This window comes from Chelonia mydas, chromosome 11 (genome assembly GCF_015237465.2).
Source record: "Chelonia mydas isolate rCheMyd1 chromosome 11, rCheMyd1.pri.v2, whole genome shotgun sequence".
NCBI classification, from domain to species: Eukaryota; Metazoa; Chordata; order Testudines; family Cheloniidae; genus Chelonia; species Chelonia mydas.
The window spans coordinates 39,697,224-39,717,908 of NC_051251.2; the positions used below are offsets into that span (position 1 = coordinate 39,697,224).

A 20,685-nucleotide genomic window follows, 5' to 3' on the forward strand; every position below is an offset into this window, starting at 1 on the left:
GGCCTTATCAGTGCTGAGTAGAGTGGAAGAATTACTTGTCATGTCTTCCCTGCAGCACTCCTTGTAATGTATCCCAGAATGATGTTCACTTTTTTTGCAACACTATTACATTGTTGACTCTCATTTAACTTGTGATCAATCTACTATAACGCCCCCCCCCCCCCCCCCGATCCTTTTCTGCAGTACTTCCTAGGCAATTGTTTCCCATTTTGTATTTGTGCAGTTGTTCGAAAATTACTTCCTGCATGTTTGTCAAGATTCCTTCTCCACTCTGAACTCTAGGGTACAGATGTGGAGACCTGCATGAAAGACCCCCTAAGCTTATTCTTACCTGCTTAGGTTAAAAACTTCCCCAAGGTACAAGCTTTGCCTTGTCCTTGAACAGTAAACTGCCACCACCAAGCGTTTTAAACAAAGAACATGGAAAGAGACCACTTGGAGACATCTTCCCCCGAAGCCCAACACCCCCTTTCCTGGGGAAGGCTTAATAAGAATCCTCACCAATTGGTACAGGTGAACACAGACCCAAACCCTTGGATCTTAAGACAATGAAAAATCAATCAGGTTCTTAAAAAGAATTTTAATTAAAGAAAAGATAAAAGAATCACCGCTGTAAAATCAGGATGGTAAATACCTTACAGGGTAATCAGATTCAAAACACAGAGAATCCCTCTAGGCAAAACCTTAAGTTACAAAAAGACACAAAAACAGGAATACACATTACCTCCAGCACAGCTTATTTTACAAGCCATTAAACAAAAGAAAATCTAATGCATTTTCTAGCTAGATTACTTACTAATTTTACAGGAGTTGTAAGGCTTGCATTCCTGATCTGCTCCCGGCAAAAGCATCACACAGACAGACCAAACCCCCCCCCCCCCCAGATTTGAAAGAATCTTGTCCCCTCATTGGCCATTTTGGGTCAGGTGCCAGCTAGGTTACCTTAGCTTCTTAACCCTTTACAGGTGAAAGGATTTTGCCTCTGGCCAGGAGGGATTTTAATGCACTGTATACAGAAAAGTGGTTACCCTTTTCTTCCTTTATATTTCCCTTTCCTTTATATTTATGACAATGTTGTACTTTGCATTTGTCCTATTTATTTCACACCATTTATCCAGTTTGTCAAGATCATTTTGAATTCTAATACTGTCCTTCAAACCACTTGCAACTCCTCCCAGCTTAGTATCATCTATAAACTTTACAAGTGTACTCTCTCTGCCATTATCCAAATAATTTATGAAGATACTGAACAGAACTGCTTTCAGGACAGATCCCTAAGAGACCCCTCTCTTTATGCCCTTCTGGCTTGATTGAACCATTGATAACTACACTATCATTTTCCAAACAGTTGTGCACTCGCCTTATAGCAGGTTCACCTAGGCTATATTTCCTTATGAAAACATCATGTGAGACAGTACCAAAAACTTTACTAAAGTTGAGAGATATCACATTTACTGCTTCCATTCTATATCCACAAGGCTTCTGTCAAAGAAGGATATTGGGTTGGTTTGACATGATTTGTTCTTGACAAATCCATGTTGACTGTTAGAAGAAAATAAAGGTGGTAACTAAGTGCTTACAAACTGTTTATTTGCTCCATTAACTTTCCAGGTACCAAAGTAAAGCTGACTGGTCTAGAATACCCTAGGTTGTCTTTATTTCTCTTTTTATAAATATGTACTATATTTGCCGTTTTTCAGTCCTCTGGGATCTCTCCAATCCTCCACAGATCCTAGCTCATTTACACTTATGTTCCCTATGTTAGCTCTTTTGGTGAAAAACTGAAATAAAAAAAAGTTTCAGAGTAGCAGCCGTGTTAGCCTATCCGCAAAAAGAAAAGGAGTACTTGTGACACCTTAGAGACTAACAAATTTATTTCAGCATAAGCTTTCATGAGCTACAGCTCACTTCATCAGATGCATTCAGTGGAAAATACAGTGGGGAGGTTTATATACAATGGGTGTTATCATATACACTGTAACGAGAGTAATCACTTAAGGTGAGCTGTTACCAGCAGGAGAGGGGAAAAAAAACAAAAAAAACCTTTTTTGATAATCAAGGTGGACCATTTCATGATCACGTTCACCCAAGCTGTCTTCCACCTTCAAATTCTCCTTCATATTTGTCAGAATTAAATCTCAAATAGCTTCTTCCTTCTAGTCTTTCACCACCTTCTGTAATAAAAAGTTGTCTCCATTGCATTCCAAGAACTTGTCAGATAATCTATGCCCTGCTGTATTATTTTCCCAACAGATGTCTGGGAGGTTGAAGATCCACATCCTGTGCTTTGGATGATTTTGTTAGTTTAAAAAAAGCCTCTTCCAACTCTTCTTCCTGGTTAGATGGTCTATAGTAGACTCATATTAGGACGTCATCCTTGTTTTTTACCCCTTTTATCTTTATTCGGAGACTTTCAACAGGTCTGCCTCCCACTTCTGTCTCAGTCTCAATGCAAGTATATACATCTTTCATGTACAAAGCAACCCTTCCTCCCTTTTGTCCCTGCCTGTGCTTCCTGAACAAGCTGTACCCTTTTATATTGATATTCCAGTCACATGAATTATCCCACTAAGTCTCTGTGATACCAAGTATGTTGTAATTGTGGTTATTCACTAGTATTTTTAGTTTTTTTATTCCCTATACTACTTGCATTAATGTACAGGTATCTAAGATGTTGATTAGATTTCCCCTCCTATGATTTCCTATGTTCCCCCCAGATTCTGACCCTTCATCCAGATCTCCATGTTTTGGATTTACCTGTGGATTTTTGTTTCCTGCTCCCTTTGAATGTAGTTTAAAGCCCTCCTCTGTAGGTTAGCCAGCCAGATGCTCTTTCCCTTCCTTGATAGATAGATCCTCTCTCTGCTCAGCAGTCCCTTCTTCTTGGAACAGCATCCCATGGTCAGGGAAATCAAAGCACTCCTGGCAACACTGTGACCGAATGGCTTTGCATTCATCCCAGGATGTGTCTGTCTCTCTCTCTGCCTGGGTCTCTACCCTTGACCAGAAGGATTGATGACACCGCCACCTGTGCCCCAAGCTCCCTCTCCCTCACCTCCAGAGGCCTGTAGTCACGTCTGATCTGCCCATTGTTATATCTTACCAGCAGGTGGTTTTCTCTCAGGACTGGTGGCCACATTTCTTCCAGCCTTGGGGATATGTGGCTTCTCCTCCTCCGCCTTTGGGGGAGATTCCTCATTGCCAGGGTAGAAAACTAGTTTTGAGGGTTTTTTTGTGGCCTATATGGAGGGTGGGTTGGGAGCAGAAGTAGCCAGCATCCAGCTTCCTCCCTATTAAGGCACTCCTCCTCCCCTGGTGGTGCTACTGCTGGCCTCCCCACATGGATTGCTTCCTCAGTCTTGGAGGTCTCCATGTGTATTATTTTCAATCATTTTCAACCTAGCACCTCCTCCTGTAGCTTTCCCACCTGCTCCCTGAGGGATTCTACCAGTAGGAAACTCTCACACTGGATGACCTCTTTAGCCTGCCTTTCTGTGATGGGTACTACAGGTCACAGTCTCTGCAAATCCACACCATAGAGTCATCCATGACTGGGTCCTCTGTCTGGACACAGGAGCAGTGTAGGCATTGGCAATGTGGCCTTTTTGACCCATGCCCCCTCGTTAATGCAGGGGAAGGGTGATCAAAGATGATTCAGGATCAAGGGACAGGAGGCTAGAGCCTTGCTAATGCACACTCAGCAGGCCTCTGGCCCCCAAACACACAGTCCCATATAGGCCACGCTGTAAACTTTAAGCAAGCCAAAAGAAAAACCAAACAGAAACAAACTCACTTACCCCAAGAATTAGTGTTCGCTCTTTCAGCAGTCTATATCCCTCTCAGACTCCCCTGTTTGCTCTTTATACAGTTAATGCAGGCAGAAGATGCCTGTTCATACACTTGTAAACAAGCTCAAAGTGTTCAGGGAACAGTTATGTCATGTTCTGGTGGGGGGGTTTTATTGCTGCTCCTACCTTTTTTGTATCTGACTCTTTCGTGATCTATGAAGTTGTGTACAGTAAGCAGCTGCTTCCTGGGGCAAAAGAAATCCTGGGAAGTCAGTCATTTGTCCTCATCTTTTCTTCCTTTGGATTTTTTTGGAGGGAGTGTGGGGAAGAGCTGCTCTGCTTTGGAGAATAAATACATACAATTTTAAGTTGCAGTATACATAAGTATTTTTAGATTTGGCTCTGTGATATTTAATGTCATAGTTCAGTGTTTGATACTTTATATCTATTAGTTAGAGCTCAGTCACTAGATTGCACATTATTAGGGCCCCTACCGAATTCACGGTTCATTTTGGTCAATTTCATAATCATAGGAATTTAAAATTTAGTCAGTTTTATGGTTTCAGATGTTTAGACCCGAAATTTCGTGGTGGTGTATTCGTGGGGGTCCTGACCCAAAAAGGGGTTGGCTGACTCTCTCCGCCCCTCCACCCCCCAGCAGCTGTGCAGGGGAAGAGGAAATACCATCCCTCCCCAATCCTGCCAGAACTAGCAGCTGGAGCTCGATTTATGGTAGGAGCCTCCACCCTCAGTCCTGCCCCTCTTCACCCCCTCCAATAGCTAGATTTCACAGGGGAGAATTGATTTCGTGACACATTTTTCAAGGCCATGTATTTGACACAGTCTGAGCTAAATTGATAGTCTGGGCATTGTGATCCCTTAGCTCTGTTTTCAGGAGTTAACTGTTTAATTTAATAAAAGCAGAAAAAGTTTTCATTCATGCTTGTCTGTTTTTATGTTAATTACCTTTTTTTAATTGAACAAGTTAGTGATAAAATCATGCTGTACTAGAATAGAAGGTTGTAGGCAGTCATTCTATAAATTATCCAGCAGATGGCAGTGACTACCCAGTAAAAGTATACCTGTAAAAAGAGCTATCTACCAACTCTACCTGTAACTTTTCTCTGTTTTGGGAGCAAAGGGGGAGTTTTGTTTTTTGGTGGTTGGTTTTTTGGTGGTTGGTTTTTTTTTGTTTTTTTTTTAACTCCCAGTTTAGGGGAGAACCATGGCTTTGGGTGTCTGTTACTGAAAAATGGAACGTGCAAAGAATTTTGAGGCATTATTAGGCTGTCAAAAAGGTATAAAGATGGGTTAGGCCATTCTTACAAATCATAATTTCTAGAGTGGGGAAACACAGTTTTGCATGATATTTAAATTGCATGATGTCACTCTTCATTATGCATCAGTTCCCAAAAGCGCATTGCTTTTTAAATTTTGTTTACAGTCTTCGCCCAAAATGCTTGAAACTTTTAAAGGAGATATATATTTTAAATATAACATCATTATATTTAATTAAAAAACAGCTTCAGGATAGCAGCTATTCTTGTGTTTAAAAGAAGTGTTAATTACTATTATCCAATAAAACAACAACAGTACAGGTTAAAACTTATTGTATGGCAAAAAAAATTGTTGCAGTTGTAACTGAAGCAAAGGCAAATTTAGTAGAATTTAAATAGTGCATTTTATGGTCTACTTAATCCATGAACAGTTCTTAATGCTATACTAACAAATGCCTTGAACTTATTTGGAAATGACAAACTGTAAGGAAAATTGTCTCCTTTGAAAGTTGGTGGCAGCATTTTGTAGAAACTGAGATCTTTTTTAAAAAAGATTCACCAGTCATTTTCTCCTGGGTGCGTCTTTTTTTTTTTTTTGTTGTTTAATATATATAAAATCCCAGGTACATTAAATGCCAAAGAGTTGCATGAGTCTCCAGCATGAAATGTTAACATTGTCTTTTCCCCTCTCTTTCTACTATTCATTTTCATCCATGTATTTTTTGTTTGCCATCACTTTTTTTTTAATACTTCATGTTAAATTAATTTGGAAACATCCTAAGCTGTGCAACCTCTACGAGTAGTAACAGCGGATACCTGTCTGTTTCACTATTTAGTCCCTCCTCCTATGTCTCCATCTTCCAAATCTGTGAGTACTCCAAGTGAGGCTGGAAGCCAAGACTCTGGTGATGGTGCTGTTGGATCTAGGTATGGTAACTTTCTTAAAACATTAGATTGTTAAAATGATGTTAGAAATGTTTGTAGGTTGAGAAGTGCTTTAAAATAATATTGAGTTACTGTTAACTTAAAATTTGTAAACGTCTAAGTCAAATTTTATATGTCTAAGTCATTTTAAGATAAACCACATAACATCTCTTGTTCTAAAGCAATTAATGTTTTTTACTCTAGTGATTATGTAAAACCATTTTATCCTCTGATTCAGATAATTTTCTTGGAATGTATTTTATTTAAATACTGAAGCTGCAAATAAAATGTGAAATGAAACTTTGAATTTCTTTTTAATTTTAAGATGAATCAGATATGTTTGTTTCTAATGGACCGATAGTTTAAAGTGGGTGGGAGGAAAGAGAATGTTATATCAAAGGGGTGTTTTCACTGTCATATCATGTGCACTTTCTTCAGATAGTAGGTAAATTCTCGTAATAATTTGCTCAGAAAATCTATTAATTGGCAAAGAGATTAAGGTATTATGCCGCTATCAAATATGTTTTTTAACTTATCACACTATATGCTTATATTATGGAATAACTTGTTAAAACATAATCTTCTAGATTTCTTTGTGTGTGCTTGCACATGAGTTTTGCTCCTTTTTGAAGAAGTTTAAATAAGATGTTTGCTATAATATTTATCAGGACGCACATATTCATGTCTTCCAAATACTTGTGTTGTGGCTGATGTGTCATTCCCATATTTTGCATACCCCATGCTGTGAAGAATGAGTGCTTGAGCCCCATTATGTATAGTTTAAAATGTTGCTATTCCCACCATCCTAACTGTAACCAAAAAAAAAAAAAAAAAGTGAGTATTTTCATAACCAGTTAGTGGCATAAACAAAAGTTTAGGTTGTTGCTAAAAAATGAGCTATGAGCAAAATTAGGAGAATGTAACAGATCACTAACATGGCGACACATTGCTTTCCTGACTGTTCGTGGACACTATGCCTCTTGAATGCTACTTTGTGTTTAATATTTCATTCAGTCTGCGTGGATAAAGCCCACTTTTGATGTAATAAAATATCCAGTAATATTAGTCTTTCATTTAGTAACAACCAGATTTTAAGTAGTACAGTTCACATGTGACATGAGATCTGTGAATCGTTTGTATCATAATCCATTGGGTGGGAGGGTTATTCTCTGCTAACATTATTTTAATCTAAAATATTTGAAGTTTAAATTCCATTCATGTGTAATATTTAATGGTGAAGCGAGTATGAAACATGTTTGACATGAAACAAACTTCACATGTGCATTTTATGGTGAATTCATCTCTAACTAATGAAAATATTATAGTCCTCACTATTGTGTATTCTGCACATGCAGTTACATAAATGCATGTCACATAAATGTAGAGTAGGCACAGGTGCTTGAAAACTGTTGAGAGAAAATAATACCGTGCACTTCTATAATTTCATCCATATATCTCAGCTACATGTTAGGATTAACAGCAATTTACAGAGTTTGGAAGTACAGTACAGCGGTTTTCCCATGTTGCAGGTGAGGGAACTGAGGTATAGATAAACAACCTAATTTGCTGAAGATCAAATAGTGAGTCAGTGGTAGAAAAAGAATATAATTTTGAGCATTACATTGGGAGTCAGAAGAGCCAACCACCAGACAATACTTTCAGATAATTTAAAGTACTAAAATATCTGCCTCTATGTATAGTATATTAATACATATGGACTCTTGGTGAGACACACTGGTATTCAAAAAATCTTGAATTTGGAAAATCATTCTGCAGGAATAGTTTAGTATGATCGCCTCTAGAAACCATGTTAAGGAGTTAACCAGTTTCAGAGGCCCATCAGTGTGCCCATATCAGTACACATCATCTTTTGGAATCTAGTTCTAAAAGTTTGATACGGATCTGAAAATGTAAAACTGATCCTTCTATTTTTTTTCCTCCATGTTTTTAACCCTTTAATCCCAACATTCCACTTCAGTTGCATGTTGAACAGCTATGTGATCACATGATCACAGTGCTTCTCTTATGCAGCAACTCAGTTTACAAAGATTGTCTTCCTGGTTAGCTTAGCATCTCCTCTGCATTTTTACCTCTCCCTTATGGTGGTTGGCACCCAGCTGCATTTCTTAGCTACCGGATAAGCAGTAAACCACTGTTCAAGCCCTATGTCCACTGCTGCTATCAGTTTACCTGACTGCTTCTCCTGTCCTTTTCATCAATAAACCATTTTGCATACCTGCTTCTTCTCATCCTCAAGTTGCTGTGTTTATTGCAGCTCTTCTGCCTCTCTTTCCCACTCCCTATGTTTCTCAGGAACATTCAGAATAAAAATTCAGGGCTTTGCATTTCTAACTAAATCATTTAATGAAAGGTTCATGCCTTTTTCACCAAAACTTGCTACTAGAACAACCTAGTACATAATTAAAGATACATAAATTTTAATTTAATATTTTTACCACACTTTATTAAACTATTGGGAGCAACTTTACATCTTTCTAGGAACTCTCCAGTTACACTGGAAAATAACTTCAGTCTTCCTAAAATAATCATATGGAAAAACCTTTTATTGATCTAGCATACAAACATATTACATGTTCTTTATTTTTAAGCTTCTGATACAAAATAATAGTAAAATTCTCTACAAAGTATGGTAGCATATACAAGCTTACTAAAAGCAGATGTTCTGCTGCTAATATTTCACGTACATTTGTTTGAAATTGCTTCTTTGTGCCCTGGTAGAGTTAGAAGTAGACACCAATACTGGATGAAGTAGATTTCCCTCCCCCCTCCAGGCAAGACTAAACTATAAAGAAGGTCCTATTTTATATAAGTGACCTGTAACAGATCCATTCCATTTCTTATTCCTATGTACTGTGCTGAATACTCACTATTTTGAAACGTTTTAATATAAAGCCCACTGTTTTCTACGATACTGAGTATCTTAAATTGGCTTTAAATCGGATGACATTTGTAAGCCCAAGGCAGTGCTTAACCCATAATTACAGCAGTGTCACATCTTGGAAACTCTAGCAGTTCTGTATCCCAGTGGAAACGCATTTTGCTTCTCTACCAAAAAGTTTGTGTGTTGACTCATTTCCTTTACCAATATGACAATTTCCTGCACATATTTAATGCTTTGGGCAAGATTGCAGTACATTAACAAACGTGACTTCATATGACATAACCAAATTTGTATAGCTTTAAAATGAAGTTTAAAGTTTAACAGTTCCTAAGCTGTTACAAATGGATTTTTATTCATTTGGTTTTCATTTAGGCTACTTTTGTCAGTGATTCTGCAATGCTTTAATTTCCCACCTCTGAAAGAATTGAATGTCTCTAATTGCTCTGAATTGTATGTTTGTGTTTAACTGTTTTATACTTATTGCATGTATTGTAGCATTGAACATTCACTGAATTTCCACTAACTGACATTATATTTTGTTTCCTTTAAACAATGAAAAAACTGTAAACTTACAGTAGCTTTAACATTTCATAGTGTGTATTTGCTTCACTAATCTCTGGCCTCTTTTGCTAATGCTGCATGGTTGTTCAACCTACGGTATCAGGACGCTGCATTGGGATACTGATCCATCAGTTCTTCAGCTCCACTCTGATTCCGATCTGGGGTATTTCATAGATTTTATATTCCCTCTTTTGTCTATTTATAAATATACAATTTTTATATATATACTCCAATATGAGAGCTCTTTTTTTAAAAAATGAACTTTAAGTTACTATTAAGGGAACACAAGTTCTGAAAGTAATCAAAGTTCATGCTCTCCCTGGGTTTAGTGCAACTGGCCTATACTAGGCAACTTCAGTATTACTGTGATTGCAAGTTTATCATTTTTCCAGCAATATGTTTCAGTCTTTTAACTTTTTATCTACATCTTTTTTTTTTTTTGGCAAGACAAACTATAAAAAGTCATTCTATTGAAATAAAATAACTACACATTTTAAATATATACAAAATGTGTCTAGTATAAGAAAAGATGGGAACTTACTGTTTTGTGGCTAATGTATCATGAAGTCTATTATAAATTGTAAGCTTTTTCATTAAGACCCACATCATGTTGTAGAATTGTTTGCCTTCCAAAAATTAAAGAAAGAATGTTAGAATTTTTCCTTGAGCCTGTTTAGTCTGTAATGAATTTTTTTAAGTGTGGGAGAAGATGATGAAAAGATTAATTTTCACATACTGCTTTTTATTGCTGGATTATTGGACTAGTGATTAATATACAAATTGAAGTTAATAGGGGTTTTTACATAAAAGTTCTCCTGAGGTGGGTCTAACTTGCAATATATATATATTTATATATAGTGTGCGTGTGTGTGTTGCAGTTAGACCCATTTTGTCCATGTCAGTATTGTAAATGAGATCTTGTTCTCTCAATTTTTCTTGTTAAATCTTTATCTTAAGTTCTTTAGTATTCCGTTCCAGGATATTATACTACTGTTTGGGAACAGACTTACAGTTCTAAGTCATAAATAATAGGTTTGGGAGAGCTAAGGAAATGGCCAATATAGTTAAATGGACTGGCAAACAGTCATTAATTGCAGAATAATTAAACAATTTTGCAAGCTATGCAATCTTGGAACCCTAGTCCTGCAAATATCTTTCACGTGAGCAAGGAAAACAATGGTAGTGCTCACATGAGTTTGGTTTGTAAAATAGACCCTTTAGCCAGTGAGAGAGAGCCTTGTCATACACTAAGATTTAGCAAGCCTTGAAAAACACTTCGTGTGAAGTCAAGAAATCCAGATATCTTTGCCTTTTTTCTTTTTCTTCTAGACTGTGTGTATAAGCCAGACACCTTTTAAAAAATAAAGATAGCATATCACTAACATATATAGCATTTTTCAGATGATAGCATCCTTTGGATTTAAACTTGATTTTTAGAGTGTGGAGTGAGATGATGCCTTGCAATCTGAAACGCCTTATAACTTAATCATGATTGTATTAAAAATATCAATTGTTCTGATGTCTCTGTTCATTTTATTTAGACGTGGACCTATTAAACTTGGAATGGCTAAAATTACACAAGTTGACTTTCCTCCTCGAGAAATTGTTACATACACGAAGGAGACTCAAACACCAGTTATGACTCAACCAAAGGAAGGTGAATGTTAACTTATACTACTATTACATGTATTTTTTCTGGTTATTAAAATGTACCAAGACTATTCTAGAAGGACAGATGGAGATCAGTCATTTCTATTTGATGTTTTATATTTTACAAAATAAATAGTGTTTCAGAGCTGGACATGGTTAAGTGTAAATTGATCTGAGAGATGACTGGTAATGTCTTGAGTCCACACACATCTTTTTAAAGAATGTCATCCTGCATCTTGTAATTAATTAAAGGAAACCTATTAAGCACTCGTATTTTCCTCTCCCAAATACACAGTTTTCTAGAAGATTTACTACATTTATTTGTAGACTTGCTGATGTTTAAGCAATGTAGAATGTGTTCCATGCACATTAAGGTAACAAAATCAGTTTATTTGAAGGCTTATGTGTTCTTAATCTAAGAGTCAAATATGTGATTAGCATATGCAACTCCTATTCTCATCAATGGAATTTTGATCAATGATTAATGGCAGCCTGTGTCCCAACACATAAAAATCAATTTATAAAAATAAGAGTCTTTGAGAGTGGCATCACTAGCAGTTGATGGAAAAATGCCACTCTCAAAGACTCTTATTTTTATAAATTGATTTTTATGTGTTGGGACACAGGCTGCCATTAATCATTGATCAAAATTCCATTGAGAATAGGAGTTGCATATGCTAATCACATATTTGACTCAGCTTACGGCACAAACTGAAAAGAGTTGGAAATTTCTAAGTTAAAGCTCCAGTTGTAACTCGCTGTCTTTGCAGGAAAGAGATTTTTTTAAAGACGATTCAGTGGGTTAATTCACTTGCTGTTAACCTTTAGAGACCTGGGAATTCGATCACAAATGACAATATTTGGTCTTTGCCTAGTCCTTAGTTCATATCACAAAAACACTGAATTTTTCAGTGTGACTTCCTACCTGATCTCTGATGAGAAGCTCACTATGAGAACATAAATTGAGGGCCTAGAATTTCAACTTCCAATTTTGTATTTCCTAGCTTTGGTGGGGTTTGTGTTTAATTTTCTGGCATCTTCTCAAATATAGATAAAAGCTATGGGCAATGTGTTCATTTATTCTGTTAAATTTATATTTTACAGGATTTAGTTCTTAAATCTTTTCATTTAAGAATCACAAGCATATTGTCTGAAAAGGTTTGATGCAGAATGTATAGCACTCTAGCTTGCATCAGTACTTTTTAAATATTTGGCAGTGGTTTATGTTGAAGCCACTTATATTAGAAGCACACCTCTATAGAAGAGAAATGAGAAAAAGCAAGTCACAGTACTACTACCTCTCTGTTGAAAAAGAGCTTTTCTTTCTTTTCCCCCCTTTTTGCCTCATGTAAGGGAATCCAATATACGTTCCAAACACCTAAGAGGGCAGGTTTCTAAACTTGATAAACTAGAGTAGAAGAGGATTTTTTTCCCTGTATTTAAATGGTTTGTTTTATTTCCCCACAAAAATATATATAGACCTAGTATTTATTTTTATTTATCTGACAAACTGAAATATGTACTAATACTTCAATGAAACGTATTTATTGAATATTCAATATATTGCCTACAGATCATAGGCAAAACCATTCTTTTGTGAACAAGCTTTCTATCCCTTCATATGTGAGGGTTTTTAAAAATACTTACAAGTTCAAAGGCTTTTCTGTAGTTTCTTTTCAGTTTTTGAATGGTGGCTTCTACTTGGAGCACTGGCAAAAATGGAAGCTGAATGCTTGTTTTTCAAGGGTACATCAGTAGTGACATCAGAGGAATCACATTGTTCTTCAGGAACTCACCAGTTCATGAAAATGCTGATTTCCACTTTAACTGTTCTTTATTTATGAGGTCATCTCAATCTGCCTCTAAGAGCTTACAGTAGCAAGAGCCGTATAGGTGTGCATTCACATTCTACGTGTATTGCGTTGGGCATGGTGTCTGCTGTCAGTGTTTCAAACTCTCCTCTGCTCTCCTGGCATCATGTAATTCACTGTTTTGGTGTGATCACACCTGGGTGGCATCTCAGAATTTTTCAGTGATGGAACAACTTTTCCTTAAGGAATCTTCTTGTCTGAAAAAAAAATAGGAGTTTATGCAGAAACTGTATGTAGGAGAGTTTACTTTTTTGAGAGTTCTAAAACTAAGTCTGCTAAGGGTTGAGTGTGTCTCTCTTTAACATGGTGTTGCTGCAAATTTTGCATAGGATGAGGGAAAATTAATGAACAGATAAAATTTTATCTCTTGGATTGCATTCTTCATCCAAGTATTTTACTAATAATCCTCATAAGATGTTCAAGCAGTAAGTAGATATTCCTATTTTATAGATGGGGAGATTGAGTCAGAGGTTAAGTAATTTATTCTATTCTCTCTTGCCTCCAAAACCATGAGCTTGGATTAGAATTCATGATTTTCTGGTTACCTGTGCTCAAACAAGCTTTAGTATTTCAGAGTGATTTGTATACAATTTTATTTTAGAAATTTGGGCGGGGAGGGGTGTGTTAAAACTGGCAACTTAAGTGATAAAAGGGGAACTGGATACATTGAACTCAAAGTTAAACCTGAAAATCCATCTTAAGTCCCGTAACATACATTTTTAGAGGATTAAAGATGAGTTAACTCTCAAATTCTGTACCCTCATTGACTTTCCTGAAAATAACCACTTCTTTGCCTAGGAAGCTCCCTGTAGCATAACTATGCAATACTGCTCCTTCCATCCATTTGTATAACTAGACCTCTGAATGAGACAGTGTGATGGAACATGCATTGAAAGTACAACTGGTTACCTTCTAATATAGTCTAGAAAAAGGCAGTTCAGGTTTTTCAAAGATTAAACTTGAAACATTCTAAAGGAAGAATGCTATCTTGAAATGTAGTGAATTTAAAACTGACTTAAAATAGTTTCAAGTGCTACAACTGCCCCTTAATTCCTCTGCATGTTTTGGTGGTTTTATAGTCACTCTTCAATTTTTACAGATGTTTTTCTCTTCCCTATTGCTATGAGATCCACACAAACAGTGAAACCTGACTGTATGCAGAGTAAACAAATAGAAAAAAAAATCTTTTCTGTAACCTTTCAGCTATACTAATTTTGTTTATATATAAAAATAGTAGGTAAAAATATTGGACAAAAGTGTATTTAAATTGACAATATTCATTTAAATGTGTTTTTGGTGACAGAAATAACTTCTGTGTTGACACCTTCTACATCAGGCTCCCTTTTCATGCAACTTTGGGAAAGTCCATACTTTTGGAAAACAGCATTTCCTAATGGAAAGACTGCAAATATTAAATGTGAGATTCTTGGTGGTTTCATTATTTCTATTGTGATATGCAGTGTTGTAGCCGTGTTGGTCCTGGGATATTAGAGACACAAGGTGGGCGAGGTAATATCTTGCATTGGACCAACTTCTGTTGGAGAGAGAGATGAGCTTTCAAGCTTACACAGAGAACTTCCTCAGGTCTGTGTAAGCTTGAAAGCTCATCTCTCTCTCCAACAGAAGTTGGTCCAATGCAAGATATTACCTCACCCATTTTGTCTCATTATTTCCAAATAGCTTCTGGCTCATGGAACATAGTCCCAGGGAGTAGACCACAGTTCCAGGGGAAAAATTGCCCCATGTTACTTTTAATCTATCAAGGCAATTTTACCTATAAACTGTAATAACCCATATAACTATTTCAAAAAAGCAAGTGAGCTACCAAAGTTCTCATTGTCTTCCGTCTTTCTTCCTTCCATGTTAGTCTTTCTCTTTTGCTTTGCCTCTTTTTCCCCACCCCCTCTCATTTTCTTCCTTTTTTCAGATTCTCACTGGAAGGTGGAGAGTTAGCACATGGGTTGTGTGCTGAAGTGCTTTACTTACAATGCCTGCTGTGTGTGAAATTGCCTGGGATTGCATGATCCTTGTTAGTGTTACTCTCAACAGATATGCTGTAGTTAAAGAGCTTTAGTTCAGGAAAGTGACTGTGAACTGTCTGCCTCCCACTGGTGATTACCAGAACCCTCCCTTGGACACGATAAACTAGGATGGGTGGGTGCAAGCAAACTTAAAAGTTCCTTGCTTCCTGTTCGCTTGAGAACTACTGCTTTAATTGTATTGTTAAATCTACTGGTATTGTGTATGTGCATCTCTCAAATGTGACTTGACACTTGTATTAAGAAATGGGACTGATAAATTTGCTTTGAAGCCTGAATGTCTTTTTCATACGACTTCTTTCCAAATACATCTTTAATAAATAACCGGGAATTATGCTCCCGCCTCTTTAATATGGGGACTACAAATAATACTACAGTCAGAAAGTGAAATTGCCACAGCAAACTGGAGTCTTGAAATGTGGGATGCTATGGTCATAGTTTTTTCTATCTAAAATATCTAAGAGGATACAAGCAAATATGTACGCATGATTTGTGTGAGTTCGGTGAGAGCGGAGCACCTTTAGTTCATGTATATCTTTTCAATTATCACATTTAATCTCTAGGCGGTATTTAGTTATGGAATTTCTAGTTCATAGTGTATAAACTAAGTAGCAAGACTATAAGACGTATACTTGAAGCTTGTTCTGTTTAACATAGGGTAACTTGATATTACATAGACTAACAAAATGTTCTGTATACAGGGAACCATGATGATGAGAATGTGTATTGGAATCTCCTTCATCTGTATACTCAAACTATGTCTGTATTAGAAGATCTGACTATACAGTCAGAGGCAGTCACTTCAGAGTTAGGGTTGCAACTGAATTTCCATTTATAATCCTAATTTTGGCAGTTCCTCAAAAATCCACAAATGAAAATTAGCAGGTTAGATCCAGAGCGGAGGTCAGTTTTTTTCTATAAAATGTGTGGGTGAATTGGACACAGTGTTTCTCAATTGTGACATCCTAAAAAGTGTAGTTTAAAACAATTTTGGAACTCCATTTAACATGTTTCCTTTCTCTCAAACCCTCTGCTGCCCCATGCCTCCTCCTCACCCCAAAAAAGAGGAAAGAGGCAGCCTTACTGGACTCCCCCAGCTCTTCCCTAGGTGCTTGACTTTGGCAGGAAAGGTTGTGAAAGTCTAGCAACCAGAGACAGTTCATTCAGCCTTATTCTCTGTACTTGTCTATGTACTACGTATACAGCATGGTGTCTGTATTTTTTAGCTGTAAGTGTTTTATCATGTGTTTTGGCCAGTGGTTCTTGTTTGTACATATAATTTGAAGTCGCATACCTTTTCTGTGGATGACTTACAATCTCAGGTCCTTTCAGAATGGCTGAAGCCTCGTTTCTCCTCTTTAAGCACGCTGGTGGGGTGTGAAGGTTGATAAAATGGTTGACCTGAGTTTTAATAATAATTAGTGTCTTTCATTTGAACATCAAACTTGAAATTGTACAGATCATTTATCCCTCAGTGAAATAGGTCGAAAAGGCAGAACTTCTCTGAACACTGCCCAGTATGGAAATTAAGACCAGAAATTAAGACGACCCTATCCTATAGGAGGATTTAGGTAGGTCGACAATTCCAGTTCGGTAGTTATTGTTCTAAGATATAGGGGCTAAATGAGGATCTTGACTTTACATCTCATCTGCAAGTCAGTACAGTGCCTCCTTATGTCATGCCCCCGCACTTGGTCCAGTACTGATTCAGATGGAAAAGTGTCACATACTGAATCATGACTTTTTTGACCATGTTCCATTTTTCTTGAAAGTCTTTCCTCCAAGCACTAGCTGGCCTCATCTATCTCACTTCTGTTATAGGAGGCCTATGTTTATGAAACGTGACTGCATCCAAGCCGGATGTGTTGTAGCTGCAGGTAATGGAAGGCTTGACAATTGTTCACCTATTGTTGTATAGCTGTATTATGACCTCTGAGTTCCTTAAAATAGTGATGAGAAACTCAGTGTCTTGGAGAGATTGGAAATTGTTCTCTTTTGCTTTTCATCTGACACACTAGAATAATATAAGCATACCTCTCAACATGTATTTTCTCAATTTTGTGACTAGGATGAAATGAATAGTCTTTTAAGAGATTCATTAATGAATGTTTTGCCACAGTTTTTCATACATGCTCCGAGCAACACAGCAGAGTACCTTCTTTTCTTAATTCTTGATCCTAAAATGAAGTAAATTCAATAAATGCTAAAACATAAGCAGAATTCCAGAGTACAAAACAGACTTATAAAGGAAGTTTTACTAAATCTTTCTTCAGGTTGCACCTACCACTTGAAGATTTTGTGCGTCCACAAAGTACTCCTAGTCTCTATGTAAAGAGTATAGTCTAGAAGAAGTGAGCAAAAACCAGATGGAAGCGAACATAGCACCTAACACAGTGGGGTCCTGATCCATGGTAGGAGTCCTTGGTGCTATGGTAATACAAATAATAGATAACCATTGGGGAGAGGCAGCCAGACATTCTCAATGGAGGGCCTTAATGTTCTTGAATTTGCTCAGTCCGGGACCTTGGTGCTAGAGTAGCCTTCCTGTGGTGGTCAAAAACTAATCCAGCTTTATGATGTAGGTCAAATAAATCAAATATACATTTTTTAAAAGATAATAAAAAAGCACATTTTAGACTGTTATTGCAGTAATTCACAATTTTTTCATATTTGTGGACTGTTTCTTCAGCCAGATCTTCTCTTATGGACGGTCTTCCCCCCCCCGTGCTAATCCCACACCTATGCAGTAGCTATAATGATTGATAACCTAAAGTAGTATTAGAACAACATAAAGGAGATGAGATGAAAATAAACTTGTTCCAATGCAACAAGTGTGTTGTCTTGGTAACATTCTCTCCTTATTTTGTTTTTGTTACCTTTCCATAATGTAGAGTATTGAATTCATTCATTCCTTTGTACTAAATCTGCCCATTGCCTATAATTGCCACTGCACTGATCTAATCTGTCTGGGTCATTTTATAGTTTTGGGCTGTCCTCTTGTGATTTGCTACCCATCAATTTTTATGGTGTCAGCAAATTTGATCATGAAAGAATTTTAATACCAGGGACACCTGACAAAGACTTGATATGATTCATGTGTAATCCAAACAGGAATAGGCATCCAAGGGAATTCTGCTTAAACACTGGCTCATTGTTAATGGATGCTTTCTGGGATAGGAGGCCCACCTCTTGTTTTAAATGCCACGTTGCACCTTTGTCATGGAAGCACTTATGGACCAGGGTTTGAGAAACACTGATTCTGTTAGACAAAAGAGAGGATGTGGCTCATTTATTGTTAAATGTTTAAATTGTGTGTGTACACATGCCTAGACCCTGCGTAACCGGCATAAAACAAATTCTTAAAACTAGATACAGTAGAACCTAAGTGTTATGAACTAACCGGTCAACCACACACCTCATTTGGAACCAGAAGTATGCAGTCAGTCAGCAGCAGAGGCAAATGCAGTACAGTACTGTGTTAAACGTAAACTACTAAAAAAAATAAAGGGAAAGTTAAAAAGAAAAAGATTTGACAAGCTTAGGAAACTGTTTCAGTGCTTGTTTCATTTAAATTAAGATAGTTAAAGGTAGCATTTTTCGTCTGCATAGTAAAGTTTCAAAGCCATATTAAGTCAATGTTCAGTTGTAAACTTTTGAGATAACAACCATAACGTTTTGTTCAGAGTTACGAACATTTCAGAGTTACAAACAACCTCCATTCCCAAGGTGTGTGTAACTCTGAGGTTCTACTATACTGTGCTGTATCAGAGCATTACTAAGTGACTGTAAAGCTGAAAGGAGCAGCTGAGGATTCCTCTGCTGTGAGGGAATCCTTGGCTAATCTATAGTTGAGGTAGCCAGCCAATTTCGGCTTTCCTCGCTCCCATCAGAGGGCATATATCTGGAGCACAGTGTGCTCAAGTGACCTTAACCTTAATGCAGGGGCTGTTAGTGGTAGCCGGAGAAAGTTAGTCCAGTCTTTAGGCTGGACTTAGTTGTTGTGCCAGTTTAGCCTCTGGACAGGCCCATGATTTGGGGAGACGGAAAGATGGCAAAGCACCATGTTGGCTTCCCTTTAGTTGTTTGTGCCAACGGTACTCCAATACAGCAGAGGATTGAACGTAGGATGTCTAGTAAGAAGTCAGGTGACAGTTTTTCTCTATAACCATCTCTCTTATAACATCTTCCTTTCAGATTACTCAGACAACTGGAACTTCACATTCTAGTATTTATTTCTAGGTATAGGCTAACTTACAGCACTGCCTTTCACTCCATCTCTCCAAAATACATCACAAGTTTGATGTTGAGGTAAAAACTCACCCTACATTCAGAAAGTAAATGGGGGAAGTGTCCAGGCTGACACACTCCCTGAATGTTTTGCAGTTCATGTTTGTTAGGGAATTCAGAGTGATTTCCTATGAGTGAATTGCTGATAAGCAGTAGAATAGAATATTGCACTAATAAGTATAATATACAGGAGTCTGGGGAGAAAGACACAAAGAGAAAAAGGTATATGTGAACAGGTAAGTATTATAAACATGAAAATCAACAGAAGATCTGTATAAATGTGAAAATTAGCATAGAATTACACTCAGTTTTTGCTTGGGACACTATTTAGTAATGTATTTCCTCAGAACCAGATGGACTTGGCTTATTTCAGTAATTTATTGCATAGATGGGACACTTCTGATGTGTAATATACTTAAAACCTGGGAACCTCTTAATTTACAATTATTGTATTCCTTACTCTTGTAGATTATAAAATTAATGTATTTGCAGTCTCTGTACAGTAAAGTGCATTTGTGCAAGTCATATGTAATTATTTGTTAACTAAAGACAATATTGCTGTATTAGCTCCACACTGAGTATTTGTAATTTGTTATTGGTGACTTATAACTGCTTAATTATTAGTTTAAAAAAATGCATAAAACTTGTATGATAATATTATTTGGTTAAGACTGATTATTTTAACTCAGGTTTTAACTATATTTAACATCCGCATGTAAGGCCTCTGGGTGCTACAGCAATACAAACAACACCACACATAGTATTTATATATTCCAACGGTACTCTTTAAGAAATAGTTTAGTTTTATATATGCCTTTAGTTCCCAGTACATGCTATAAATATACAATGAAATACAGAAGGAAAACTTAATAGGAAGACAACTTCATCTTAACAAAAGCCACCCATTTCACAGATGATTTAACTTTGATTAACCTACTCAGCAACAGATTACTCAGACAACTGGAACTTCACTCTATAGTGTTACTGCTAGGTGCAGACTAATTTACAGCACTGCTTTTCTTTCCATCTGACCAAAATACATCACAATTTTGATGTTAACTCAAAGTAAAAATTCAGTGGTTCATTAAATCTGGTTTTAGCATTCATTGACAAGAGATTTGTCACTTTAAAAGTAACTGCTACTTTTATGCACTCTTTACTGCTTAGTTTATAACCTTAGATCCCCTGTCAGGAAAAAACATGGAGTTAACCACTTAGAATATTGTAATGAATATTCATCAATAAATTGTGACATACAGTCCCATTTCCAGTCTTCATGATCCTGTGCAGTTTTTAAAGTTTTAACTGCTTTATCTTCATCTTTTTTGGGGGAAAAAGGTTAGCATTTTTAAAAAAAACTAGAAATTGTATCAGATATATTGCTAA

At 36.8% G+C, this 20,685-nt stretch overlaps 1 protein-coding gene across 7 annotated transcripts in view; it reads left to right on the forward strand.

Moving 5' to 3' along the window:
* Positions 1 to 20,685, forward strand: part of DYNC1I2 (dynein cytoplasmic 1 intermediate chain 2) — a 43,010-nt gene that overhangs the window by 9,674 nt on the left and 12,651 nt on the right. For 3 of the 7 annotated variants that reach the window (XM_043525492.1, XM_043525491.1, XM_043525493.1), the window contains exons 4-6: positions 5,848 to 5,992; positions 9,556 to 9,615; positions 10,994 to 11,109. In XM_043525492.1, the coding sequence (XP_043381427.1) occupies positions 5,848 to 5,992; positions 9,556 to 9,615; positions 10,994 to 11,109 (321 nt within the window). The remainder of the gene's footprint in view (positions 1 to 5,847; positions 5,993 to 9,555; positions 9,616 to 10,993; positions 11,110 to 20,685) is intronic. The other 4 variants (XM_043525495.1, XM_027819025.3, XM_027819027.3 and 1 more) reach the window with 3 other exon arrangements.